This window comes from Streptopelia decaocto (assembly GCF_964273445.1).
Source record: "Streptopelia decaocto genome assembly, chromosome: 9".
In the NCBI taxonomy this organism is placed as follows: Eukaryota; Metazoa; Chordata; class Aves; order Columbiformes; family Columbidae; genus Streptopelia; species Streptopelia decaocto.
Genome location: NC_138664.1, coordinates 20,770,203 through 20,795,336, shown reverse-complemented (window position 1 = coordinate 20,795,336; position 25,134 = coordinate 20,770,203). Strand labels below are relative to the sequence as shown.

At 56.9% G+C, this 25,134-nt stretch overlaps 4 protein-coding genes across 12 annotated transcripts in view; 1 reads left to right on the top strand and 3 right to left on the bottom strand.

Annotated features, from left to right (window-relative positions):
• The window catches only part of SNX22 (sorting nexin 22), a 4,048-nt gene extending 2,838 nt beyond the window's left edge, over nt 1–1,210 (bottom strand). For 2 of the 9 annotated variants that reach the window (XM_082061412.1, XM_082061416.1), the window contains exon 1: nt 770–998. In XM_082061412.1, coding sequence (XP_081917538.1) covers nt 770–838 — 69 coding nt within the window. In that variant the 5' untranslated portion in view covers nt 839–998. Of the gene's footprint in view, nt 1–769 lie in introns of all 9 variants that reach the window. The other 7 variants (XM_082061414.1, XM_082061415.1, XM_082061410.1 and 4 more) reach the window with 7 other exon arrangements.
• Nucleotides 1,211–1,689: 479 nt separating this feature from the next.
• On the bottom strand, nt 1,690–13,353 carry SNX1 (sorting nexin 1). Its single transcript, XM_082061230.1, has 15 exons — nt 13,162–13,353; nt 10,299–10,401; nt 9,595–9,731; nt 8,654–8,720; nt 7,754–7,797; nt 6,920–7,061; nt 6,388–6,466; nt 5,973–6,048; nt 4,943–5,056; nt 4,718–4,811; nt 4,032–4,237; nt 2,801–2,944; nt 2,560–2,640; nt 2,267–2,338; nt 1,690–2,108 (listed from the first exon to the last, which is right to left on the bottom strand). The coding sequence occupies exons 1-15, from the start codon at nt 13,306–13,308 to the stop codon at nt 2,058–2,060; spliced, it is 1,557 nt and encodes a 518-aa protein (XP_081917356.1). The 5' UTR covers nt 13,309–13,353; the 3' UTR covers nt 1,690–2,057.
• Nucleotides 13,354–14,731: 1,378 nt separating this feature from the next.
• On the bottom strand, nt 14,732–20,577 carry PATL2 (PAT1 homolog 2). Its single transcript, XM_082060524.1, has 19 exons — nt 20,436–20,577; nt 19,848–19,950; nt 19,414–19,721; nt 19,204–19,272; nt 19,031–19,084; nt 18,554–18,721; nt 18,372–18,458; nt 17,916–18,070; nt 17,746–17,814; nt 17,532–17,670; nt 17,327–17,447; nt 17,156–17,253; nt 16,843–16,887; nt 16,542–16,690; nt 16,170–16,329; nt 15,721–15,861; nt 15,530–15,627; nt 15,302–15,451; nt 14,732–15,015 (listed from the first exon to the last, which is right to left on the bottom strand). Exons 1-19 carry the CDS (start codon nt 20,457–20,459, stop codon nt 14,976–14,978), a joined length of 2,178 nt encoding a protein of 725 aa, XP_081916650.1. The 5' UTR covers nt 20,460–20,577; the 3' UTR covers nt 14,732–14,975.
• A 1,561-nt stretch (nt 20,578–22,138) lies between these two features.
• Nucleotides 22,139–25,134, top strand: B2M (beta-2-microglobulin). The gene is made up of 4 exons (XM_082061135.1): nt 22,139–22,290; nt 22,658–22,936; nt 23,237–23,275; nt 24,454–25,134. The coding sequence occupies exons 1-3, from the start codon at nt 22,224–22,226 to the stop codon at nt 23,248–23,250; spliced, it is 360 nt and encodes a 119-aa protein (XP_081917261.1). The 5' UTR covers nt 22,139–22,223; the 3' UTR covers nt 23,251–23,275; nt 24,454–25,134.

Sequence of the window (25,134 nt, the reverse complement as noted above, 5' to 3'; positions counted from 1 at the left end):
GACAGACAGGACCCTCCACTCCCAGAGCCGGCAGGGACCCGCGGGACAGGGACACCCCCTCTGTGGAGGGCACAGGGGAGAGCCCTCAGCCCTGAGGCAGTGGGGACACCCGGGGACACTTGGGGACCTTCAATCTCCAGCCAGAGGGAGACACCCCCACTGCCCCCGGGCCATTGGAGGGGAAATGGGGACACCCCAGGGCAGAGAGAGACCCCCCCCTAAGCAGGGGTGATGGGGGGACCCCCTGACCAGGGACACCCGCCTCCCCCCTTCAAAAATAAGGGGTCGGTGTCCCCCAGGGAACCTTGGGGACAGGCAGGGATCCCCACCCCCCGTGGCAGCTGGGGACCCCGGGGACAGCTGGGGACATCCAAGCCCTGGGGCAGATGGAGACATGCACAGCGCCCCCCTCCCCGGGCAGGTGGGGTCCCCGGGGAAATTGGGGACTGTCAATCCCCGGGGCAGGTGGGGACACCCCGGGGCAGACAGGGTGACAAGGGGACACCCCCCTCCCTTCAAAGTTGATGGGTCTGTGTCCCCCAGGAGCCCCTGGGGACAGGCGGGAACCACCACCCCCTGTGACATGTGAGGACCCCCGGGGGACAACTGGGGATATCCAAGCCCCGGCTCAGACATCCCCCACCCCGCCCAGGCAGTTGGGGGCAGGCAGGGACCCCCATCCTCCGTGGCAGGTGGGACCCCCCGGGGACCCTTGGGGACAAGCAGTGACACCCCCCACACTCCAGAGCCCCCCCATATCGCCCCTCACCGTGTGCGCCTTGTCGGGGCTGCGGGTCCCCCCCTGGGGCTCCGCCGCCGGGATGGACACGACGATCATCGCTGCGGGGGGGACACAGGGACGGGGGCGGCCCCGGGGCTTTGTCACCTCCCGCTGCGGGAGGCGGGGGGGGGCTCAGCCCCACCCCCAGCCCTGCACACCCCAAAACCAAGCAGGGGCACCCCAAGGAAGGGACCTGCAGCCCCACATCCCACACCGATCTGGGGGATCCCGGTCGCCAGGGACAGGGGAAAGGAAAGTGGGAAGTCGGCACAAGCTGCTTTTGCATGTTTGAAGGCAGAAGGGGTATCGGTTTTGATGAAACCCATACCGGGGCTCCTGCAGGGGGGATTTTCCTCCCAGAGCTATTTTGAACCCTAATTTGTCAAACTGAACCCAGAAAGGAGTAGAAAGGCGCAGGTCTGGTGGATAACGCACCCCTCATCCCCACCTTGGGGATGCTCCTAGTGGGTAAGGTCTGTTGCTTATAACCCCCTCTTTCAGCAGCTTATAATTTTAGAAATCTTTAAGGAAAGTGTAAGGAAATTTTGAGGAAATGTAGGAAACTTTTAGGGGTTTATAATTTTAGGAAAACAGTTGAGCTGCTGCAGTTCTAGTCAAACTCCTGCTTGATGGAAACTTTGGGGTGTCGGAGCCACCCCACACTCCACAGTGAGGGGTGAACAGAGCATCCAAACCCCCAAAGGTTCCTCAGTGGCTCTTGAGGGGCAGATCCCCCCAAAACACACTTAATGTGGCCACGGGCCCGAAAGCTGAGCTCAGATCCTAAAAACAGCCGCCCTGGGCTCGTGCTTAGAGGCACAAAGCCAGAGCTTAATCAGGAGCAGCGTCCAAGGTCACTCGTGTCCCCGCCACAACCGTTACACCCCCGCACAAACACCCACAGCCTGTTTGCCCTGATACAAGTTTTATTACAGAATTTTAATGGCACTGCAGGAATAAGATAGTCATTAGAGCCCTAAAACCCAGCCTGAAAAATATACATTTTGACATCATATATCGTTAACCCCCTGCCGCAGGTCTGGTCAGAAAGCAGGAAACTAGTTTCTCTTCAGTAAGAAAATATATGTTGCTAAATGAAAAATATACAGTTAGAAGAGTTACTGGCTCGCAAAGCTGCTTGTTCTGGGGGGTTAAACCTCTACCAGCTCCAGAGTGTTCAACGAGGGTTTGTTCACGTGTAAAAGAGGAAGAGGTATAGTGTATAAAAAAAAAACAAAAAAGGCAAAATTCAGGTGCGCTCGTTCGGTCGGTCCAATTAGGAAATGGCCTTGGCCTCGGGGAGGAACGCTTCCCAGTACTTCACCAGCTGCGGAGAGGAGAGGAGAGAGTCAGGAGGGCGCTTTGCCAGCACAGCAAAGCCCGGAGAGAGGCAACAAACATTTTGGGGGGGGATGGAAGCACCTTTACAGCAGGAGCTGCTGAAATTCGGGGGGTAAAACCCATGAGGGGGCTGGGGAGACTCACCTGTTGCTGCGAGTTTAATAACGTCTCTAGGTATTTAGTGACGTGGTTTCTGAAGTCCTTGGATTTCTCTTTCTGCAAGGGACGGGTGCGGGAGTGAGCACGAGGCTCAACGACGCACCAAAACCCGCCGGCTTCTCGGGGGGGGAGGGGAAACCACCAGGATTTTCCTGTTCCTCCTGGGGCCCCACGAGCAGCCGGAGATGCTGAGGATGCAGCTCAGCTCCGGACAGATTTGATGGCTCCCAGGCTCTTTGCCCACCCACCGTCGTTTAACTTCCCTGCACAGAACGTACCTCAAACCGTATCACTTCCTTGCGGATAACGGCAGAAATGCGCTCAAAGTCCCTTTCGTACTGTGTCACACGAGACTCCCACTGTGGAGAGAGGAAGCGCGCCGGTTCCAGGGCCGGCCAAGCTCCCGCTCCCCTCGCCGAGCGGTTTTGCAGCCACAACCGGTTGCGTGAGAGGCGCTGCCGGCGCAAAGCCCGGCTTTTCTGAGCCTGAGCCGAGCGCCCAGCCGCTCCTGGTTCCTACCTCCGAGATCTCCTCCTTGGCCTGCTGCAGCTTGTCGGGTTTGTTGGCCCACAGCAGCCTGGCCTCCACCTCCCGCTTCTTCTGCAGCATGGTCTGGGCGTCCTGCCACCGCTGCCAGGTCTTCATGCGCTGGTCAAAGGCTCCCTGCAAGGAAGGGGCAGAGGGTGAGCTCTGCTCCGCCACCGCGCCAGCTCCTGGACCCACCTCGGTGCCACCAAAGCTGAGCCAGAACACAGACTTGTTCTCCTAGCGAAGGAGCCTGGTGTGACACCAGCTCCTGCTTCAGGAGCAGCTTTGGGGCCTCTCGGGTTGGGTAGAAGCTTTGGAAAAGCCCCAGTTACACGTGTAGCTCAGCGCAAGCCCAGGCAGGCCTGAGCGCACCTGGCAGCGTCCCAAAACCACCGTCAACCTGCCCCCCGAGCTCCGCTGCCTCTGCCCAGCCCACGCTGGGTCTCCAGCAGGTCATTTTAAGGGGCCTGCAAACCACCAGCCCAAGCAAGGAGACCCATTAGACTCCTGAAGGTGCCCAGCCAGGTTGCGGGGAAGCGCTAGAAAAGCAGAGAGCAGCATCCCACGGCCTGGTTGAGACAGGGGAAGCCCGAGGGAATGCCCGGGCTCCTCATCCCGAGAAGTCTCACCACCTCCAGCACTACCAGAGATCTTGGTCCTGCTCTCCAGCACCCACCACACCTCCCAGTACAGACCAGGGAGGCTCGTGCCTCCTCCCTGCGCTGGGTCCTGGCCTCTGTGCCCTCCAGAAACAACCACTCAGAGGCACAAGTTTGGGGCAGGAACCAGCCAGCCTGACAAAGCCCCAGCTTGCTTGGGACTGGTTTCTTTCAGCCTCCAGCAAGACCCGTACACCGGCTGGGCTGCAGGGACTGGGAGGCTCAAGATCTTCCCCAGGAGGTGCTTGGCAGGTCTGTCTGCAACAGTCAGATCACAGGGACGTGCTCACAGACACTCCGGACGGGCTGGGGTCACCTACGAGGCGCAAACTCGCTCCACGTCCCCCTGGAGAACAGCAGCTCAGCCAGGCCTCGCCTACCCCGCTTCTCCAACCCGACCACACCAACACGTGCACAATGGGACAGGCAGCAAGTTCATCCTCTGCCTGGAGAGCTCTGAGACACACCAGGCCCTGGGCTGGAATTTAGAAGACAAGCTGCCACATCTAAGCCTAAACTCGGCACTAGGACCAGCCTAAAGCTTGCCCCAAAGGAGCGCTTACCCTTACAACCGAGAGCAGGCGGATGTAGTCTCCCAGGAGCTCGGCCAGGAGGAAGAAGTCGCTGTTGGCCTGTTCCTGGTGCAGCTGCTCGATCTTCTCCTCCACCTCGGCCAGCTGGGACAGCGCCCGGGACAGCGCCGTGTTGTCCTCCGAGCTGCCCAGCATGGCCAGGCTCTTGGCAAACTGGGCCGTATTCAACGCTAGCTCTAGCGAAGAGAACAGAAGAGTCAACCCATGGGCAGGTTAAGCCCCAGCCTAGAGCTGAGCCCAAGGAGCTGGTTTTTCTGGAGCCCCCAGCTAGAAGAGCCAGTGCTGCCTTGGGCAGAGCAGAGGAAGGAGAAGGGAAGGAGGGACAGAGCTGGGCAGAAATCAGCCAAAACGTGCAGAGGAAGAAAAAAACCCATCCCATCTCCCTGCCAGAGGACAGCCTGGAATCAGTTAGATCAGCTCAGGTTTGCTATGGCCGCTTCGACACTGGGTCACTCCACCAGTCATCCTGAGCTTGGAGGGCTGGACAGAAGAGGTGGAATTATCATTTTACTTCTGCCACCCATGATGAAGAGACCAAGAGTCCTTTAGATTAAAGAATCACTGTCACATCTTCTCTAAGTGTCTCCTGGGACACCTGGTGACCTCCAGCCAGGCTCAACCGGTCCGGGTCAAGCTACAGAGCGTGCGGTACCAACCTTTCCTGTGGGTCACCAGCGCTTCGACGACGGCGTGCAGCTTCCGCAGCCGCTGGTCCTCGCACTCCACCTCCTGCAGCTTCTCCTCGAACCACTGCAACAGGCAAAGCCCGAGCTGATCCCCACAGATGGGGATTCCCTTGCGTTTCACGCCCAAAGCTTGAGCTGGGGAGAGCAAAGAGCTCCAGAGCGAGGATGAGAGCCCAGAGGTGCCCAAATACTCACAATGTCCGATTCATTCATCTTGATGGTCATTTTACTGACAGCGTCTGTGGCTTTGTTGAACATCTTCAGTATTCCCGCTCCACTCAGGGTCTGCGTGCCCACTGCCCTTGGTAGCTAAAATGAAATAGAAAAGGTTGTTTTGCCAGGAGATAAGAGCAGCTCGGAGAGCAGCACCCACACGCCATCATTCTCCTGCATGGGTCTCTTAACAGCAGGTTTTCTGCTCATGGTTTTGGCAAAGGAGTAGCCAGACACCGCCTGACCAGAACAATATTTCAAATAGCAGGACTGGAGTGGTTTTCAAACCAGTGCGGAGTTCCTAAACCCTACACTGTGCCTGTGGTCCACCCGCTCTGCTTGGCCACGGTCACACAGATCTGTAGAAACCGGCCACACGACTCGAACCCCCGACCCGAGGGCGGCCCGAGCTGCCGCAGGTCACGCCGAGGCGCTTTGGAGTTTCTCTCCAAAAACCAGCAGCTGCCGGGGGACACTGGAGAGAGCCATAATTTGATGCTGGGAAGTACTCAACGCCAGCCACAACGATTTTGCAGACAGAGCTGCACCTGCTCAGCAGCAGAGCGAGGTGTTTCCGTGACGCCAGAGCCCTCCAGCGCAGCACTAGAGCTGGAATCACCCAGGTTAAGCTCTCCCCAAGGCTCAGTCTCTTTAAGCCTCTGACTTCTCCATGTCAAGTGAGGAATTGGGCACAGTCACGCTCTGCTGGGAGGCGCAGGGACCACATCAGGTCTCCCTGAACATCTGAGCATCAGGCCGCACCAGCACAGGACCCAACTCACCTCCAAACAGCGAGCTGCGCTCTCGTCATGGATTTCAGACAACACAGTGAGGTAGAGCTTGTTCCGAACACGCAGTGCTCAGACAAGCGCTGACACGCACAAGAGAGCCCTGTTCTCGTCATAGCCGCGGTTCTGCCGCTTCTCGCTGAGCTTTCAAGCATCACACCTCCTTAACTGCTCGTGTACCGTTCCCTCCTGCACTCCCCGCTACGTTATTTCACGCTACTGACCTCCTCCTTTTCCAAGAACTCCCTGACGTCCGGGTCCTGCAGCATCGTGGGATGGCTGACCACTCTCCGTAGGTACCTGCGGAGAGAACGCGCCGAGAGTGACTCGGGTTGCAGCAAACCCGGCTCCAAGTCATCTCTGAAACGGCAGTTCCGATCTGCACTGTTACTTAACATCCCCATTTCTGGGCTCCCGACACAGCTCAGTTCCCTCCCTGCCGCATCAGTGGAGTTTGGTGATTTGAAGCAAACACCAGCGGGGGCTTTTGAAGCAGGAGACAGTTTAACAGAGTCAAAGTGACTCTTTGCAGCTGCAAGACTCTGGCAGCCTCCGGGTTGGGTCAAACCTCGAAGCAGACGGCTTTTCTGACCCGCCCTGCTCGGTTCGGGCCCGAGGGGAAGCTGTCGGGGTCTGTACCTCTCCAGAGCAGCCCGTCGTTTCTCCAGGAACTCGGCAGAGGAGGAGTCTTCTTTCCCGACTTTCACTTTGGTCATTCCTGGCACAGACGGAAGATGCGATTACTGAGCAGCTTCAAACTCAACACGCGTGGTTTGCTACAGACCATCGGGATGATGGGAGAGATTTTACAACAGGAATTAGATCTCGCGTCAGCAACAGCTGCTTGGAAATGTAAAAATCTGCTTATAGCAAACACCCCGAGCAGAAGTTAGCACACAGAACAGTGGCAGAGCAACGCCGGGCAAGGCTGGAAGAGCTGCAGGCGAACAGCAATTCAGCAACAGCGCAGAGGATGAGGTTTGACTCTACATCAAGCAGATGCAGAAGCATCTGCAAACTCCAAGTATGGAACCAAAGCTTTGTCTGTGCCACAGGACCCAGATTAACCTCCAAACCTGCTCTGCAGCTTCCCCCCCGGCTTGGAGACCTTTGGGCACAAAACTTGCCATGAGAAGGAGCGATTCTGGTGCTCCGCACCTCCGCCACTCACCTATGAGACTCTTCTCGGGCGGCGGAGGAACGATGAACCCGTTTTGGGCGTGCTTCTCCGACAGCTTCTCATAGAGACCCAGAAAGTCGCTGAACCTCCTTTTCACCGAAAACTGCTTGTTCCTGAACATGGGCATGCTCGTCTAGGGGAAGAGAAGAGACGCAGGTCACCTGCTGTCACTTCTGGGGATGAAGCGGGACAGTTTGAGCTTCACGTGATAGGAGGAACGAACAGAACAAGCTTCGGGCTCTGTTTTCAGCAACTTACCTGCTAACGGTTCTCTTCGGACTGAGCAGCAGCATTAATGCCACTGAAGAGCAGAGCAGCTGTTGGTAAACCCTGCGCATCACCTAATCCCACCATCCCTGCTCCCCACAGGAACAGGGACCATGGCCAGGTCTGATTTTATTACCTTAAGGGCCATTTCTTGTGATTAGCTCAGATCCTGACATTAAACCAGCTACAGCAGCAGCTCTTCAGCAAAAGCTGAGCTCGGCTCAGCTTAATCCAACGCAAAAATCGGCACAGAACCATCAGTAACAGCCGCGGTGTCTGGGGATGTCCCTAACAGATGTCACCCCTGCTGCTCATTCTGTGATCAGCCGGAACTGAAAAGAAGTAATTGGCTGACAAAAACCAGGCAACCTCCTTTCAAACAGGTTCAAAACCTATTTCTCAGCTCACCCTTTGGAAGGAAAGGATTATAACTCCTAAATCTACATAAGGCGTTCAGACCTCCTGTCTGTTTAGGTTTGGCCAAGAAAGGACAGGCCGGCTGCCTTCAAGAGTGGAAAATAACAACACCCCATCTCGAAAGCGATGAGTTAGATGTACCTGTGTGGACACTTTGTAGGCTACGTATGCGTTCATGCCATCCCCTGCGGAAAAGAGAAACGAGGCGTTAGTGTCACGAGATCAGCATGTTCCACTGTCACCTGAACGCAAAGCACGGGGCTCCTGCATCTTCTGGCCTCCGATCTTCAACCTGACGGAGCCCCAAACCTTCACACCAAACTGCGGGGAATCCTGGACTATTCAGAGGATGCAACCCTGCCTGTGCGTGGTTGGATTCCAAAATACCCCAGGCAGTTTTTCTCCATTACCACAGAAATCCCCTTGTTTGGCAAATAAAGAGTTCACCTGGTAGTTCAACCGAAGGGCATCTGCAAAAGTCTGATGCCAGCCGATATAGTTCTAATTTACAAGCCATTGCACCTCCCAGCTCCAGAAATCAGAGCGAGAAGGAGCTGCCACAAGTGAGGCTGCTCCACCAGCTGGGATCAGACGTTGCTTTGGGTTCTCTGCACCCACAGAGCTCAACAAGTTCCTCTGACTCCCACTTTCAACAGAGAGAAACCCTCTTGCTTCTCAGTTTGAAGCCAGAGCTGCTTCCCTGGCAAGGAAGGTGCCAGAGCACAGAATAATACACTTAATTTTAGGTTAAAGTAGTTTTGCCTCCCAATTTCCAGCCGCACACAGGACAGCGCCGCCTGGAGGTCAAGGAAAATCAGTCACCACCAAGTTCTGCGACCGCAAGCATCACGTTTGGCCTTCCAGAACCTGCTGCCGCCTCGCTGCTGTGCAACCCAGGCATTTTGCTCAGTGTTTCTTCTAGATGTTGGGAGAAGTTAGTCCGGGATCAAGTTCGTGCTCGCAGAGGCAGCTCCAAGGCCGGCGCTGTGGCACGTGGAGGCGACACCTGCGTTCGGTCCCGCTGCCGAGACGTTAACTCACCAACTTTCTCCGGGTCGCTCACTCCTACAGTCAGCTCAAATTTATCCTCTTGTTCTTCTTCTTCCAGCTGTTGGGAGGAAGCACGTGAGGACAGTAAGTTGGAACCAAATCACTCCAAACCATAAAATCCCACACGTTACAGTGAGGTTGTGACACTGCCAAGGTGATTTTGGCATTTCAGTCTGGCCAAGGCCGTTCTATAAAGCCTTTGAGCTTCTCCCTTGCGTCCAGGCTACACGTTCCAATGATCCCAAACCGGATTTGTCTTTACAACACCGTGATCTGCACAGAGTGTTGTACAAACTAGCAAAACTTGGCAGAGTCCAGCCTCAGCTTTGCCCTTTTGGGCTCTTTGACGTTGTGATTTCAGTTCTCATCCGAAACAGTGCCGGATCCCGAACCTCTGCAGAACGTAAGTTGTGCAGCGGAAGCGCGTGGGGATGGAGAGCCAGGGTAGCAACCGACAGACCCAGTATGAACTTGTCTCCAAAACAGTCTCTTCTACAGGAAAAAATCCAGATTTAGGCCAAGTACCACCTGATTAACTGGGCTTGGCAACCGGGCTACAAGTTCTGCCTAAAGACCCTGTGCTCTTGTGTCTTTTGTCTTGTCTCTTGTGTCTTTTAAAAAACACACACAGGAGCAGCCACTCCATTTGCCATCTGCAGCAACACAGCTCTGAGCCCCAGGACCCCTCACTATTTCAGTTTTGGAAGGAATCTGCGCCACCGCACGAGCAAAAATACCGTCAGGCTGACCTGAACCCCACTTCAGCCCTATCAGGCCCAGACTGACAGTTTCAGATACAAGCCAGGGCATCCAATACGGCAATTACATTAATTGCATCATTACGATGCGTGTTTACAAGTCAGTGAACAGGTTCCTGCCAATTCCAGCCCCAAACCAGCAGGACGAGTTGGAAAGCTGGGAGCGATTCTCACCTCCTCGCAGCTCTTCACAGGGTTTCTAGAGGAAGAACTTGCAGCTACTTCTATGGAGGGGGCAGGATTGGATGTTTTGGCCGGTTCCTTCTTCTGGTTGTTCTGCGTGTTGTCCAGAGTCAACTCGACGGTGGCATCTGTCAAGAGAAGTTCGCAAGGGTCAGCTTCTCCACTTTGGGGTTCTGGGAAGGTAATTTCAATATTCTCCAGCAGGTTAATGGGATCTAGGCACTAACAATAGTATTAAATACAAAACATTAAAAATCCATAAGGATCTGCCAAGCGTGTCCCTCCGGAAGGGTTGGGGAGGTCTGACCCTCCTTTTTTGCTGTGGCTGAGGGGTGTTATGTTCCCTGTTCCGGGGGAAGGGCCACGTTTTAACCAGAGATGCAGAGGGAGAAGTTAGAGAATGAAAGACTTCAACTCTAGGAAGACACCACCACGACAACAAAACTAAAGCAAACTCCATTTTCAAGCTTCTTCAGCTTCGAACAGCAAATCCCGCCACATAATTATGTGAGAGACCTGGAGGAGGCTGCTCCGACCTCCCCGAAAACACCGCCAGGCCTCAGTGCTTCCAGCGGATGGGAACAGGAGCCTGAGATAAGGACCCGCGATAGCTCAGAATAAGCAGGACGCGCAGGTCGTGGGTCTAAAACAGATCAGGCTTAGAGTTCAGAAAGCCCCAGCAGATACAGACTCACCTGCAAATAAATCTTGATCATCTTGCTCCACGCGAACCCCGTTCTCTTTGGAGGTGCTGCTCACGGGGAGAAGAGGTTCCCTTTTTGGTGCTGTGAGCTTGCTCTGCCACAGAAATAAAAGCACGTGAACAAGAGGTTATTTACACCAAGGAACAAACGGATCGTTTTCCCCGCCGCTGCTCCCCACTTACGGCTCGGCCAGGACAAGCCAGCCCCAAACCTCAGCATTTACGCGGCCCCAGGAGTCGTCCCTCATTTTGTAGGCAGGCGAGCGAGTACAAGTTATTCCAAGTGAGACTCGGACAGCGAGCGCCGCTCTTTCACATCTCCGCGGAGAACAGAGCAGGTCTTTGACGGCCAGTAAATGGAGCATTATTAGCCCAACCGACAGGCTCCGCGGCGCTTTCTTCAGCAAGGAAACATCCCCAGTTCCCACCGCTCACCAAGGAGAGAAGTGCTGCTGCGGCAGCTCCTCTCCGAAGTGGCCCCAATCTTTGGGGACATAAAACACCAGCACCATATGATGGCGAGTTCTCCCATATTTTAGGAGCTCTTCAAGCTGGTAAAGAAACCCCAGACAAAGTAAAGCGGGATCTTGTTTTCCAGCTTTCAAACACAAAAAAAGAGCTATGTGCGTTCTCAGTTTGCTTTAAATCTCATTTTGCAGGCTGTGGAAGTACCACACCCTGTTCCTGCTTCTCCATCTGCCGCTTCAGCAGAGTCACGGCCCCTTTTCCAGTGGCCTGTGACACAAAGTGTGCGGGGAGAAGCTCTTCAGGCTCCTCAGCACGAGCTCCACGCCTCCCCCGGGGAACCAGAGCCAGCACTCCAGAGCACCTCAGAGAGAGCTGTGAACGTGCAGGGACACAACTTTCCTCAACAGAGCGATGAGCTCCAGCTCTGGGTGTGTTTGTGTCTTACCCAAACGCTTCTTCACCAGCTACCGTACGACAGCCAAGCGCCAGCAAGTCACTGACCTGCCTCACCAACCCGGCTCCACAGACAGTGTTTTGCTAACGCTCAAGGGCAGACAGACAAGCAAAGCCACCAGGACAGAGAAAAGCCAAGTGTTAGTTGTGACACTTGCTTCGACAACACCAAACACCTGATAAGCTTCTTTAGCTCAGTAGACTCCAGCTCTGGCCAGGAGTTGCTTTATTTGCATGAAAGCCAGCGGGCGTGGGCACTCGTGTGTTTTGCTTGGCTGCCTCTACCACAAAACAACAAGCCACCGGGTACATCTTCCACAAAGAAAGCAGCTGAGAAGTTCTCAAGCATCACCGTGCCCCCATGCTGGCCAGAGGCTGCAGCACCTTCCTCTCGCCAGGCCAGGACCCCGCTCATTTTCGAAACACACGACTCCGCCGCTCCCCTACACCTGGATCAATGCAAGAGTTTCATCCTCATGCGCTCACGCAGGGCAGAATCCACACACATCTCCCCGCATCTGCTTTGTTCCCTGTTGCAAAGCCACCGGCAGAAGAGTGGGAGCTCCACCAGGAGCAGGACAGGGATGGCTCCAGGACAAGCTCGGCCAGGCCAGCTCCGCTCCCAGGTTCGCGTGTTCGTGGCTGTGGCCTCCTACAAAAACATCATGGCTGGGACGCTGCAGAGAGGAGAAGGCTCCTGGAGAACTGGGCTCCTCTGCCCAGGAGCAGGCTGGGGAAAGCCCAGGGGAGCTGGGCAGAGGCCATGGGGCCAGCGGACGGTGTGACCGGCCTCAGCTCGCAGAGCTTGGGAAATAATCCCCAGGGCTTGTTGCGTCCAAGCACCCAGCCTGCCGGAGGAGCCCAGAACCAGCAATTCACACCACCAAAAACAAGAAAAGCTGCTGAAACCTTTCACCACTCACACCTCCACCTTCAGCAGACGATTCACGCAGCAACACACTGACATGGTTTGCTGAACAAGCACCACCAAACCGTCCTGGACCCTCCTGCAGCTGGTTGTGCCAGTACAAGGCAAATGAGGTCACCAAGGTGTTGGGGACCTCACCATGAGCAAGGGACACCAGATGCCTCCTGTCACCTCATCCCTGCCACACAGTGGGGTTCACCCCCAAAGTGCACAATGAAGGCAGCTATACCAGACATCAAGGGGACAAGAGCTGATGCTGGAGGAAGACGAGGCTTTTCCCTGTGAAGCCTCACAGAACCCCAGAATGTGAGGGGTTGAAGGGCCCTGGAAAGCTCATCCAGTGCAATCCCCCCATGGAGCAGGAACACCCAGATGAGGTTACACAGGAAGGTGTCCAGGCGGGTTGGAATGTCTGCACAGAAGGAGACTCCACAACCCCCCTGGGCAGCCTGGGCCAGGCTCTGCCACCCTCACCCCCAACAAGTTGCTTCTCAGATTTCAGTGGAACCTCCTGTGTTCCAGCTTATACCCACAAGCAAAGACACTGAGCTGTGACCACCCGCAGGTCTCAAACCAGCAAGGCACCCTGCTCAGGGGTTACCGTGACCCTGATTTGGGGGGTATCGAACACCTGAGCCACACAACATCTTGGATTCCGTGAGAACTGATGGGTTATAACCCCGGAAAACTGAAGGCAGCCCGGGACGAGCCGTTCCGCAGCCCCAGAGCCGCCTGCTCCCGACCTCGGGCACCCCTTGTCCCCCTCCACAGCCACCCAGGGCGGGAGGAGAAGCTACGCTCCCCGCAGGAACGAAAGTCCAGCGACACCACGACCCCCCCTTTGATTTTGGGGCCGTTTCCCCCTGTTTTAAGCAAGCCCGGAGGACACCACGCCGCTGCCTGCAGGCACCGCAGAGCCGGGTCTGTCCCAGGCCCCGCCGGGCCCGGCCCCGCAGCTGCTCCCCGGGCCGGGCCTACCCCCGGGGCACCCCCCGCCCGCACTCACGGTGCCGGTGAAGATGTCCTCGCCCTCCGTGTCGCTGTCGGCCCCCCCGAGCGCGTCGCCGTCGCCGCCGTGGGGGTCGGGGAAGGGCGGGGGTCGGCGCTCGGCGGGGGAGGGGGAGCGGGAGCCGCAGGCGCCGCCCGACGCCATGTCCGCGCTGCCGCCGCTTCCGCCTGCGACAGCCGCGCCGGAAACCGCCGCCGCCGCCTTAACCCGCCGGGGCGGGGCCGGGGGAGCGGACGGCGTTGCGATTGGGAGGTGCCTTCACCCGTCCCGCCCCCTCCCGGTAGGAGGGCCAATGAAGGAGGACGCTCTCCTCCGCTGGCAGGCGTCGCTCCGTCCCCATGGAAACGGTCACGAGGCTGGCGAGGGGCGGGAAGCGGGGAGAGGCCGGGGGGATGTACCATTGCAGCGGCAGAGGGGGGGGCTGTACTCCCTCTGAGGGGACAGAGGGCCTGAGGGCGGGTGTCACCCACGGGCTGTCACCCTGTGTCCCCTCAGCACCCTGGCTGGGATGGCCATGGTGCCTCAATGCCCAATGGGGACGGCCGTGGTCCCCTCAACAACCCAACTGAGACAGCTATGGTCCCCTTGACACCCCAGTCAATATGGCCATGGTCCCTTCAACAATCCAACCAAGATGTCCATGGACCCCTCAATGTCCCAACCAAGGTGGCCATGGTCCCCTCAGTGTAGTCCTGCACAGATCTGTCCTTTTCCCTTGGGACAAGCTCTGACCTCATCCCACCCGACAGAGCCCGACAGATGTAGGCAGTGCTCGAAAAAGCTGGAGAGAGCCCAACAGAGACCGACAGTGCCCAACAAAGCCCAACAAGCCCTGACAGAGTCCGACAGAGACCCACAGATACCAACAGGGCTCAACAAAGCTCGACAGAGACCAAGAGAGCCTGACAGGGCTTAGCAAAGCTCAACAGAGCCCCATATAGCCCCACAAGGCTCGACAGGGCCTGGTAACAGTTGAAAAAGCCCGACACAGACTGACATGGACTGACAGAGGCCAACAGAGGCCAAAAAGGCCCAAGAGGGCCTGAGAGAGCCCAACAAAGCCTGACAATACCCAACAGAGATTGATAGAGCCCAACAAAGCCCAATAAAGCCTGACAGAGCCAGACGGGGCTTGACCAATACTCACAGGGTCCAACAAAGCCCAACAAGTTCCAACAGAGCCAAACAAGGCTCCACAGGTCCTGACAGAGCCTGACGAAGCCTGAAAGACCCTGACAAGTCCCAACAGGGCCTCATAAATCCCATCAAAGCCCGATAAGGCCCAACAGGGCCTGACAGAGTCCAATAAATCCCGACAGGGCCTGACATGGCCAGACAGAGCCCGACAGGGCTTCATAATTCCTGACAAAGCTCTACAGGGCCTGATAGGACTTGACAGAGCTTGGCAGTGCCTGACAGGGCTCAACAAAACAGAACAGGTCCCAACAGACCCCAACATGCCCCCAACAGAGCCCAACAGAGCCTGACAGATCCCAACAAAGAATAACAGGGCCTGACAGGAACAGAACCTGCCCACAGGAGCCCGAGGAGCTTGTTCATCACCTTTTTTAATTTTATTTCAAGTGCTGTACACAAACTCACCCCCAGGTGCTCCCAGCGCCCCTGTGTAGACCCCAACACCTTAATGCCCGCTGGATGCAAGGCCAAAAATAAGTTACCCGCGTCCCCGTGGCTGTGTCCCTGAGCACCCGGGCAGGTCACCGTCGGTCCTGCCCGCGCCCGTTCACCCGGAGTGCCCTGCACCAGGGTCAGTGTTCGCTTCTGAACTCGAAGTCGCAAGCTCCCGGCGCTCAGCACGGCATAGCAGCCTCGGATGGCAGCGGCGAGCACCTGCGGGGAGAGGACAAGGTGGGACATGGGGTTGTGACACTGCCCAGCCACCCCAGAGCTGTGGGTTAAATCACGGGGGGCATCCCCCCCAGCTTTCTGCCCCCCAAATTGGATCCATCCTGCAGGTACGTGCCATCAGGTGTGCAAACACAAAAGCGGGATTGCTCAGCAGAGCCAAGTCACAAGGATCAGCTCAGCCTCGGGGAGGCTTGGAGACTCATGCCCAAGGGCACAGAAGCCCAAGGGACCCCCAGGTGAAGCAGGAGCCACGCCAGGCCACACTCACTCCATCTTGGCTTCCAGGTGGTGGACAGTCTGCTTGTCCAGGTAGCGGCAGAAGAGCGAGAGGAGGTTGCTGGGCAAGAAGAGCGGCTCCACCAGCGAGGCCTTAGGCACTTGTGACAGCTCCCGGGCCACCAGGAACACCGTGTCCGTCCTGGGGATGCAGAGGCAGCGGGTTGAGCACCCCAATGGCTGGCAAACCCCAAAGCCCATGGCTGGCGCAGTCCCTCACCACGTGTCGAAGTCACCGCCGCACGGTTCCAGCGGCGTGTCGGAGGACAGCAGCCTCTCGCCATGGCTCAGCAGGGAATAGAGCAAGGAGATCCCAAACTGCAGGGAAGCACCAGGAGGGAGCGTCACAGCCAGCAGTGGTGGCACCGTGGGGACATCGCCCCCACTGCCCCTCTCCTTAGGGCCACCTACCTGGTTCTTCAAGGCCATGGTGAGGGGGAGCTCAGGGGACTCGGGCAGAGGTCTGGTCATCTCTTGCAGGACCTCAAGGAGCTTGCTGAAGGTCATCCCCCCCACCACCTCGTTCAATGGGCTGTAGAGCAGGGGGAGAGACTGGGCAGGGCAGAGGGGAGAATGGGATCTGAGACCCTTCGACCCGTCACGGCCGCAGCCCCAGCTCTGAGCCCCATCCCCACACCCGGGAGACAACGCTGAACCCCCCCCATGAGGAAACTGCCACCAACATTGCTTTAACCCCTCCTGGAGACATTTCTCCTCCCTAAGGAAAGAAGGAGGCTCCTGTCTCATGGCAACCTGACCCAGTAAGATGGGTCCCCCCCTTGCCCAGGTCACCCTCAGCAAGAGCAATAGGGGAAACTGAGGCAGCCCAGGACACCCCTGCCCTGACTGGAGGTGCTCGCCTCATCCAACACATCCTTCTTCATGAGGAAAGGCAGGTGGTGAGTGATGGTCAGCAGGATCTTCTCTGTTTGCTGTCGGGTCAAGTAGGGCAGCAGCCGGGCCGTGAGCTTCTTGCCCTTCCTCACACACAGGAGCTGCAGGAACTCATCCTCTGCCTCCCTGGGGATGAAGGCTCCGTTGGGCACAGATCCCGAGGGACCTGGAGCATCTGTGTCCATCCAGAAGGACCAACATCAGCTCCAGTGGAGGAAAAGGCTCATGGGCAGGGTCAGCACAGAACCCAACCCACACCATCACCCAGAACCACCCACAGTGACCCGTGAGGACCAGGACATGCCACCTGCTCCCCTCTCCCCATGGCACAAACTCACTCTTCACTGCTGCAAGCCCTGATTTTCAAGCCTTGGTAGATACGTTCCACTTCTTGGCTCTTCTGCTCCTGACAGCAGGGCTGCTGCTCCTGCGGGGCCAGAGACATCTTCCGCTGCATCTCCTCCACTTCCAGCAGCTGCAGGAACAGCTGGACAAAGAGCACAGGGGAAGGGGACAGCTCAGAGTGTCTCTTACCAGCTGGTAGGACCTCTGCCCAAGTAGAAGTCACCTCACAGAGCTCCTTGGGTGAAAACCGAGTGTCCGCATGTCCCACCCTGCCCCGAATCACGGCTCGCTCACCTTCTCGATCCTGTGCAGCGCCCGAAGCCGGTGGTTCCCCGCAGCCTTTTGGGGGGAGAAAGGAAGGTACAACAGTTATAGCTGGCACCAGACACTGCCACCAGCACCCCTCGACAAGGGACAAGCTGCCACCATCAAGGTGGCACCTACTCCAACTGTGCATCCCATCCCACAGCTCAGGGCAGCACCCAGAGCCAGGGCAGCACCCACGCTTGGTCGCAACAGCTCCTAAAGCTCCTGCAAAAGCTGCTCCAGGGCCTGGGGTAAACTCAGAGCGGTGTCCTCAGGCTCCCACCAGCTCCCCATTACCTACCTCCTCCACAAGTGCATGGTACACGGCGTCGATGGCCCGGCGAGGGCTGTAGCAGGTGGACACGGCGACCTGGCCCAGAGAGCCCGCGATGCGCACCACTGGAGGAGAGACAGGACATGGTGACACCACATCCCTCACCCCCCGGCCCGGCCACCCGCCCCAGGCCCTCACCAGAGTCATACGTCTCCACTTTCTGGATGAACGGTGTGACCAGCTTGGGGGGTTCCTGCTTGTTGCGCCCGCCAAGCAGCTCCTCCTCCGCCTGTTTGTGCTCCAGCCGGTGGTAGTAAGTCTGTGAGAACAGGTGTAGAGCCACCGCCAGCCCAGGCACCTCCAAAAGTGACAAAACCCCAACCCTGAGGAGCACAGAGCTCACCTGGTAGTAATAGTCATCATCCATGTTCTCGCTCTGCAGCTGGATCATCTCCACCTTGACCACCCAGTCCTTCTCCTTGGAGGTCATCAGCCCCACGTAAGGGTCCACTTGAGGGGACCACAGCTTCTTGGGAGAGATGCTGGGAGAAGATCGCAGCCTGCAGTGACTGCCCAGGGGTTCCCTCAGTGCCTCAGGGACCTGGGGACCCCCTTACCTCTGCGCCTGCCGCTGCGTCAGGATCCGCTGGTGCTGGGGGTGCAGCTGCGTCATGTGGCTGGGCACGCTGTGAGTGACATCAGACAAGGGTTGGGGACTCAGCACCAACACCAGAGCTGTCCCCAGAGCTCCAGTCCCACCCAGACACCCCACTTGCCATCCTTCTACCTGAGATTGAGCTGGCCACTGGCTGACGGGCCAAAGAAGAGAGCGGGGTCCAGAGATGGAGACATGGGACCGAAGTGCATGGCGAGAGGCCGCGGGGGGCTGCCGACAGTGGGTGACATGGGCCCAAAAGGGGTGGGAGACGTGTACCCTGCGGTCTGGAGAGGAAGGGAGAAGCATTTGGGTGATTGAGGGTCCCAGAGGGGTCTGTTAGATCCCAGCCTCACCAGGGCCACCTCCCTGCACGGAGGGGACACATGAGGTGACACCCCCAGGATCCAGCCACTAAGGCTGGGCAAGGGGACCCTGGTGTCACCAGGGATGGGACGCTCCGGGTCCATCCCAGCATGACACCAAGCAAAATGCCACATTCACTGTGGGCCCCATGGGAACAAGAGGACAAACAGATTTATAAAGCCACCTCAGTGGGGACACAGAAGTGGGTCGCAGCTGCATTACCTGGTTGGAAGCGAAGAGTGGAGAGGGTCTGCGAGGCGGCGTGAAGGGCCGAGGGGAGCATGGGGAGCGAGGGACCAGAGGTGGCTGCTGCAGGGTGGAGACGGGGGTGTCATTGGGACAAGACTGTCCCCAAGAGAGGGCAGAGGAAAAGGGGACACCATAGCCTCCCCAAAACCTGGTACCTGCTGGAGAAAGCGCTGGGGGAAGGACTTGGGGGACACCAGCCTGAAGTCGGGGCGCTTGGGGCGGGGAGCGCCCCTGTAGCCCCTCTGCGCCGGGGAGCTGAGGAAGTCGAGGGCCACGTTGGTGGCTGGCAGGGGCCTCTCCAGGACCTGCAGGATGGCTTTGTCCTGCGGGGAGGAGGCAGCAGGAGGTGGGAACGGGGCTCAGCTGGGATCCATTTAGCTCCCCCAGCACTGAGCAGCTTCCCAGAGCCTTTTGTTATTGCTCAAGCAGACTGATGACATGCAACAGCAGGGGACACAAAGGGACACCTGGCACAGGGGGTCCTGCTCCCCAAAACTCAACAGCTTTGCCTTCAAAGCCAGGCTCTGCTTAGGGTAGGCACCACATTGAGACACACACTTGGACCTCCAGACCCACAATGAGGCTTTGAATGTCCCCTGGTCACCCCAAATGGCCCAGTGAGGAGTACCCACCTCCAGCACATGGTGGGGCGGGATGGTGCCCCACACCGCGGGATCCATCGCCAGCTGGAAGACAGGCAGATGGTCAGTGTGGGGAAGGAGGGCAGGAGAGGGGCAGGGGACACTGCAGGGGCTGCTCAGCCCCATCCTCAGGTGGGAGAGAATATCAGAGGGAATATTTTTACCACATCCTCTTTGTCAAACTCTGCCCAACAAGCACCAATCTTGCTGTCCAGCACTGCCGAGTCCTGGCTCTGCAAAGAAAATGCCACAGACACATCACTCATCCCCCCTTGGTAGGGAGCAAACCTTCCCCTGGAGCCTTCTGTGGGGCAGAACCCCCAGGTATGGGGCCCCCCTGCCATGGATCCCCTCCCTCTCTGCTCAGGCATCACCTCCAGCGAGGGTTTGCTCTGCACGGCTCTCATCACCGCCGGGTCCCCCAGGTTGTCAGGCTCCTCACAGAGCTCCTGCTCTTCCTCCTGCTCCTCAGTCCCCAGCTCTTCTTCCTCTTCCTCCAACTCAGGACCAACGTGCTCAACTTCTGGCTCCATCCCACCTTCCTCCTGGGGCTCCCCCGGCTCCTCAGCTGCTCCGGGTCCCAAATCCTCCTCGGTCTCCTCTGCCACTGCTTGGGTCAGCTCAGGGCTCGTCTCTGGAGGCATCAGGCGTTTTGCAGTGTTCTCCTCCATGGAGTCTCGGTCTTGGAGGGGGGAAGCAGAGCATGCCAGGGTGGGTGAGAACCTGGGCAGAGGGACACCTTCCTCACCCCCACACCTCCATCCTCCTCGCCCTGCTGGGCACTGGCTGCTCACCCCTAAGATCTTACCTAACCCAAAAGTCATCTCATTGTACAGGTCAAGATCCTCATCCTCCTCGGCCATCTCCTCCAGCAGAGGCTCATCTTCCACCAGCAGGTAGTCCTCAAGGATCTGGGTGCAAAAGCAACAGGGTCACCGCTATGGGAGACAGGCGGGGGAGGGGTAACCCTAACCTGACCCCAAATTGGGGGACACCCAATCCCCCCACACACCCAGGGCTCATGGCTGCTCTGCAGCTGGAAAGGGAAGAACAAGAGCCACCGGCACTACCATTGAGGGCAGAAGCCCATTGAAGCCCGATGGGACCAACGCTGTGGCCACCCAGAGGCGACAGTGGCCAGTGCAGGAGCGGCACTGCACTGAGTGACACCATTAGGCTTCAGAGTGAACACCCCGCTGTCAGGGCAGGATCAGCACCCGAGCACAAGGCAGGGAAGGGCACCCCACCAGCACCTCCAGGGCAGCGTCTTCTCCGGTACCGACTGCTCCAGCGAAACCCAGCACCGGGAGAGCGGGGAGGAACCGGCACCGGGAGAGTGGGGCGTGACCGGGGACAGCGGGAGAGGAGGCGACCCCAGAGCAGGACAGACACTCACAACCGGCTCGCCGCCCTCCGCCATACCGCAGCACCACCCGCCCGCCCGCGTCCCTCTACGGGGCCGGGCTGCCCCCGCCGCCGCCTTTTACGGGGCCGCCGCCGCCACTCCGGCGGCACCGCGCCGCTGCGCATGCGCCTGCCGTACAGCATGGCAGCGCCCAGCTGGGCTCCGCGCCTGCGCAGTGTCTTAGCCACGCCCTCTCCGGCTAAACCACGCCCAGAAGGGCGGGCCCGCCGGAGGAGCGAGGAGCGGGATGAATCAAAGCAGGAGCGCCCTAAAAAGGGAAAATTTGGCTTTTTTAAGCAAATCATGCTGAAGAAACTCGTGGTTCGGCTCCTCTTTACGGGGAAATTCTTGCTGGTTATGGCAGAGTCATCTGCAGGGGTTCCCGTCCCGACAGGGACAGCCCAGAGAAAGGATCTGTGTCCTGCAATTAGCTATTTGTGCAATTAATCCTCCCCAAGCCGAGGGGATGGCTCACCTGGGTAACCAGAGCAGCCTGCAGGTCACTCTGGGGCGGTGAGCCCCGATGCCAGCCCAGCTGCCAACACAGCAGTCGATGTTTATTATGTTTATTTCTGCCGGAGCCATGAGATCCCTGATAAGGCTCTGGTGGCAGCTGCGTCCTCTTATCTCCCAGCAAAAACACCCAACGGCAGCTGCATGGCTGGTGCTGCTCACTGGGCAAGAGCTCAGAGCTGCTCCGGGGTGAATTGATAACAAGTATTTGCAGGATTTTTTTTCTTTGCTCAGTCTCTGATTTACCTCCTGCCTTTGGGGGGCATACTCTTCATATGTGTTTTACTGATTTAAGCCAGGTTTTTAAATGAGATGTATTAAGAAGTCTTAAAGAGGCCCAGAGCTGTGTGATACTGCTGTTTTCTTTCCACTAGTAGTGACTTCCCTTTCTTTTCTCCTTTTTAACTTTTTAATCATTACACAGCTGGATGGAAGACAGTATATTTATATCTGCTTCCCAGTCTGAAACAGTGACTCTAAAGACCTGTAGGACCACAAGCAGACAAGCTCCTATGTGCATGAAATATCTATGCACTCTTTAATACTGCTTCCTTTTCCTTGTTTTAACCTCGGTTTTCTTAATGCTGCCGTTCAAAGCCGCTGTACTTCTCTCCTCCAAGCAGCGTTCAGGGCCATTTGGAGGCACACCTGCCTTGGCTGGCCTTTGGTGCCTTGTTCTTCTCAAGGAGGCACCAGGAAACCTGATTCTTTGGCCTTTGGGTTGTCACGTTTGATCTCAGGGAGTCTGTGCGGCGCTCGAACAGCAAAGTCCATCCGTCCCACAGCTGTCAGATGACATCAGACCACAGGCTTTCAGAGCAAACTGAGGTTCAGACAAGACGGTGGCTGGGGCTGCAAAATCTTCCACGAGAGGAGGGTTTTACCCCCTTTTTGGTGAGGGTCGGGAGCCAGGTGACCTGCGCCCAGGGGGATTCCTGACCACACATGTCCAGCCGAAGGCCTGGGGTCAGCTAGAGCCCGGTACCACCTCACACCTTTGACACCCGCCCCCCTGAGGTGTAGGCGGGACAGACCCGGGACAAGCCCCGGGCAATGCCCGCCGTTCGAACCGAAAGCGAAAGCGGCGGGGGCGCTCAGTGCGCAGACGCGCCGAGAGCGCACAACCTCTCTACTGCCTCTCTGCTGAGAGACTGATGACGCTCCGCAGTTCCGCGCCGCGATTGGCCGCGCCCGACGGAGTTTATAAAAGGCGGTGGCTGCGGCGGGGGCGGTCAGTCGGCGAGCGGAGCCGAGCGGGAGGGAGTCATGGGGCTCGCTCCGAAAGTTGGCCTGCTGGTGCTGGTCGCGCTGCTCGGCCTGGGGAAGGCGAATGGTGGGTGTCCGGAGCGGGGTGATGGGGGTGGAAGGTGTGAGGGGCTTGGGACCGGTTACCGGTGGCGGAAGGGGCCCTGGGACCGTGGGAAGTGGGTGCTGCGGGGCGGAAGTACCGCTGGGGAACACCGTGAGGACCCTGGGACCGCTATGGGTTGGGGGGGACAGAACTGGTTATGGAGTGGGGGGACCCTGGTAGGGTGGGGAGTGGGTGTTGTGAGGGTCCTGGTACCGGTTTTGGGGTAAGTGGTGGGTGCTGTGAGGGAGGGGGCTGGGCAGGACCCCGGTACCGGTTACCGTGTCTGGTTGGGTGGGCGCTGGCTCCTGCACCACAGCCCTGCTCCTCACTCCCCCTCCTTCCCCCCCAGAGGCACCCAAGGTGGAGGTGTACTCCCGCAAAATCGCAGCACTCGGCCAGGAGAACACCCTCAACTGCTTTGTCAGCGGTTTCCACCCTCCGCAGATCGACATCACCCTCCTGGAGAACGGGGAGCCCATGAAGGGCGTGCAGTACGCTGACATGTCCTTCGATGACAAGTGGTTCTTCCAGCGCCTGGTCTACGTGCCCTTCACCCCGCAGAAGGGCAGCACCTACGAATGCAGGGTGGCCCATTCCACCTTCCTCCAGCCGCAGTCGTTCCGATGGGGTATAGTGTGCTTTCCTCTTCGATCTTTGCCACCCTGCAGAACCCAGAGCTCGTTAATTTATATCCACAACGTCCCCGTTCTTAGGAAACAGGGTCCTGTAGCAGGGTGGATTTTGAAGATCTTGTGCTATAGGTGGAAAATTAAGCTGGGTTTAGCTGGACTGCTGTGTGAAAGAGTTCATTAGCAGCAGATAGGAAAACTTGCCCTGTCTGGCTCTGGGACTGTTTCCAGCTGTGGTGATGGGTGAGCAGGGGTGCTGGTTGCCCCCAACCCTAACGCTTTCCCCTTCTTTCTTGCAGATCCAGACTTCTAAGCCATGCCTGGGATAAATAATCATGGTGAGTTTTGCTGGTGCGCTGTGCTGGCAAGGGGAACTTTTTTTGGGCGGGAGGAGGTCTGTAGATTGTGAAGTTGAGGAACAAACGCAACCACGCAAAATAATAAATATATATAGTGTTTGAGCTGACTGGGAGCAGAGCTGTTCCGGCACCCTTTCTGCACACTATTTTAGCAAATCCTCAGCCGTAACTTGCCTGGGAGTCTGTTTTGTTCAAAAAAAAAAAAAAATGGAGCAAAACTTCCTGGCGTGTGTGCCAGATATTCAGAGCTGTCATATGTCTTCTGGTGCTTCCCCAGACCCTGTGGTGCTCTCTTCGCTCTGATGAGAAGTTTCCATACCTTAGGAATCCCCGTGGCTTGGGGGAGGCGCAGGCTGATTAACCCCGCGGCAGGCGGTGTGTCGGCTCGGTAATCTGGGTTTTATGAGGCGCAGACCAGAAGTGGTCTTAATTTTATTCACTGGTGTCTCAGTCTGAGTGCTCTGTGTTCTTCAGGCTATCTGGATGTATCTAGGTGTAACTGATCTGGGTTTAGAATTCCAGAAATAATAGGAAGAAAAGAAAAATAAAGATACATGGCTTGGCTGGATCGCCTGATTTGCATGCCTTGGTAGAGGCTGGGTAATTATTAGCTGTACTTGGCACAAGCCTTTGCAAGACCTCACTTGAAATGTCCTCTGCGTTGGACCAGCAGGTGTTATCGATGGTTTTCAGACTCAGGATAATGAGTCAAACGAACTTTGTAAATTGGAAAATATGGAGGTCAGTTGTCCAGCTTTCTAGCAGGGGATGGCAGATGAAGATATGCTCTTAATTTGTGGCAGAAAAGCTGAGGTGTGATATTAGGGCCTGAAGAAAGGCTCAAGAGATCCCCTAAAGCTGGAAATGGTCAGATTAGGAGGATATTTAGAGTATTATATATATTTAGATATTAGAATATTCAGATTTAGGTCTGGGGTGTGTGATGCCCACAGGGCAGCACAGAGCGCGGCAGCTTTGGGACATCAGTGTGAAGGTCACCAATGGCCAGGGTGACCGGCTTGGTTGGAGGTGGGACGTGGGTGACTCTGACTCTGCAGTTGGAGTTCCCTTGTGGAAAACACTCTTTTTTTCTTAAAATAACTACAATTGAAGGTGCAAACAGTGTGTCTGATATCCATGTCCTTTCCTCTGTGCAGGTCTGATAGAATTCTGCCTTGCAAGTCAAAATCACCTTGGGCTTCTGTCCTTTCTTTACATCGCGCTTGCTGTTCTGAGGGAGAAGAGCAATCGTCTTCATTGCAAAATTACTTCTTTTTAGGGAAACCGTCCCCTACAGATAAAATTACTGCTGTAAACCTACTAGATCATGGTTGGGGCTTTCTGCGCTGTGGAATTAAAATGCTGAGGCACTGAGAGGAAAAGCACACGGAGGATGGGCAGGTGGTCTCGCACCTGTGAAGCTGATGTGCGTACGGCAATGCCATCAAAGCCACCCTGACCGCTGGTCACAACGAAGGAGCTCCAGCGTGAGCCCAGCAGGGTTGAAAATTTTGGCTGTGTTGTGTCATGCAAACTCCCACCATTCAAAACCTGCCTATAAATACTCCCCGAAATAGCGTAATTTTTAAAAGCGTTGCTCTGTTGTAACATCTGCCCTCCATAAGTTTTAGCTGCAGCCACAGTTAATAAAGCTTATAATTAAAACACGGTTTGCCCAAAGCAGTATGCTAGCTTGGCTCTCTGTTTTTTGAACACATAGCTGTGGATGTATTACTGATTAAAAAGTAATTGTAGCCCTTCAGTGCTTTGATATGTACAGGATTTTTACCTAAATAAAATTGGGGACTTCAGCAAAGTCCTTAAAATGTTTTTTCTAA

Bases quoted from the DNA above. Each gene is read 5' to 3' on its own strand.
- SNX1 (XM_082061230.1), bottom strand. From the start codon at position 13,308: ATGGCGTCGGGCGGCGCCTGCGGCTCCCGCTCCCCCTCCCCCGCCGAG. The intron at 10,402-13,161 runs GTGAGTGCGGGC...TTTCTGTGGCAG, and splicing joins AGGACATCTTCACCGGCACC to AGCAAGCTCACAGCACCAAA. The intron at 6,049-6,387 runs GTACAGACCCCG...TTCTCTCCGCAG, and splicing joins CGACGGGCTGCTCTGGAGAG to GTACCTACGGAGAGTGGTCA.
- PATL2 (XM_082060524.1), bottom strand. From the start codon at position 20,459: ATGGCGGAGGGCGGCGAGCCGGTT. The intron at 18,459-18,553 runs GTACCAGGTTTT...TCCACCCTGCAG, and splicing joins CCCAGCGCTTTCTCCAGCAG to CAGCCACCTCTGGTCCCTCG. The intron at 17,448-17,531 runs GTGAGCTCTGTG...CTGTTCTCACAG, and splicing joins ATGATGACTATTACTACCAG to ACTTACTACCACCGGCTGGA.
- B2M (XM_082061135.1), top strand. From the start codon at position 22,224: ATGGGGCTCGCTCCGAAAGTTGGCCTGCTGGTGCTGGTCGCGCTGCTC. The intron at 22,291-22,657 runs GTGGGTGTCCGG...CTTCCCCCCCAG, and splicing joins CGGCCTGGGGAAGGCGAATG to AGGCACCCAAGGTGGAGGTG.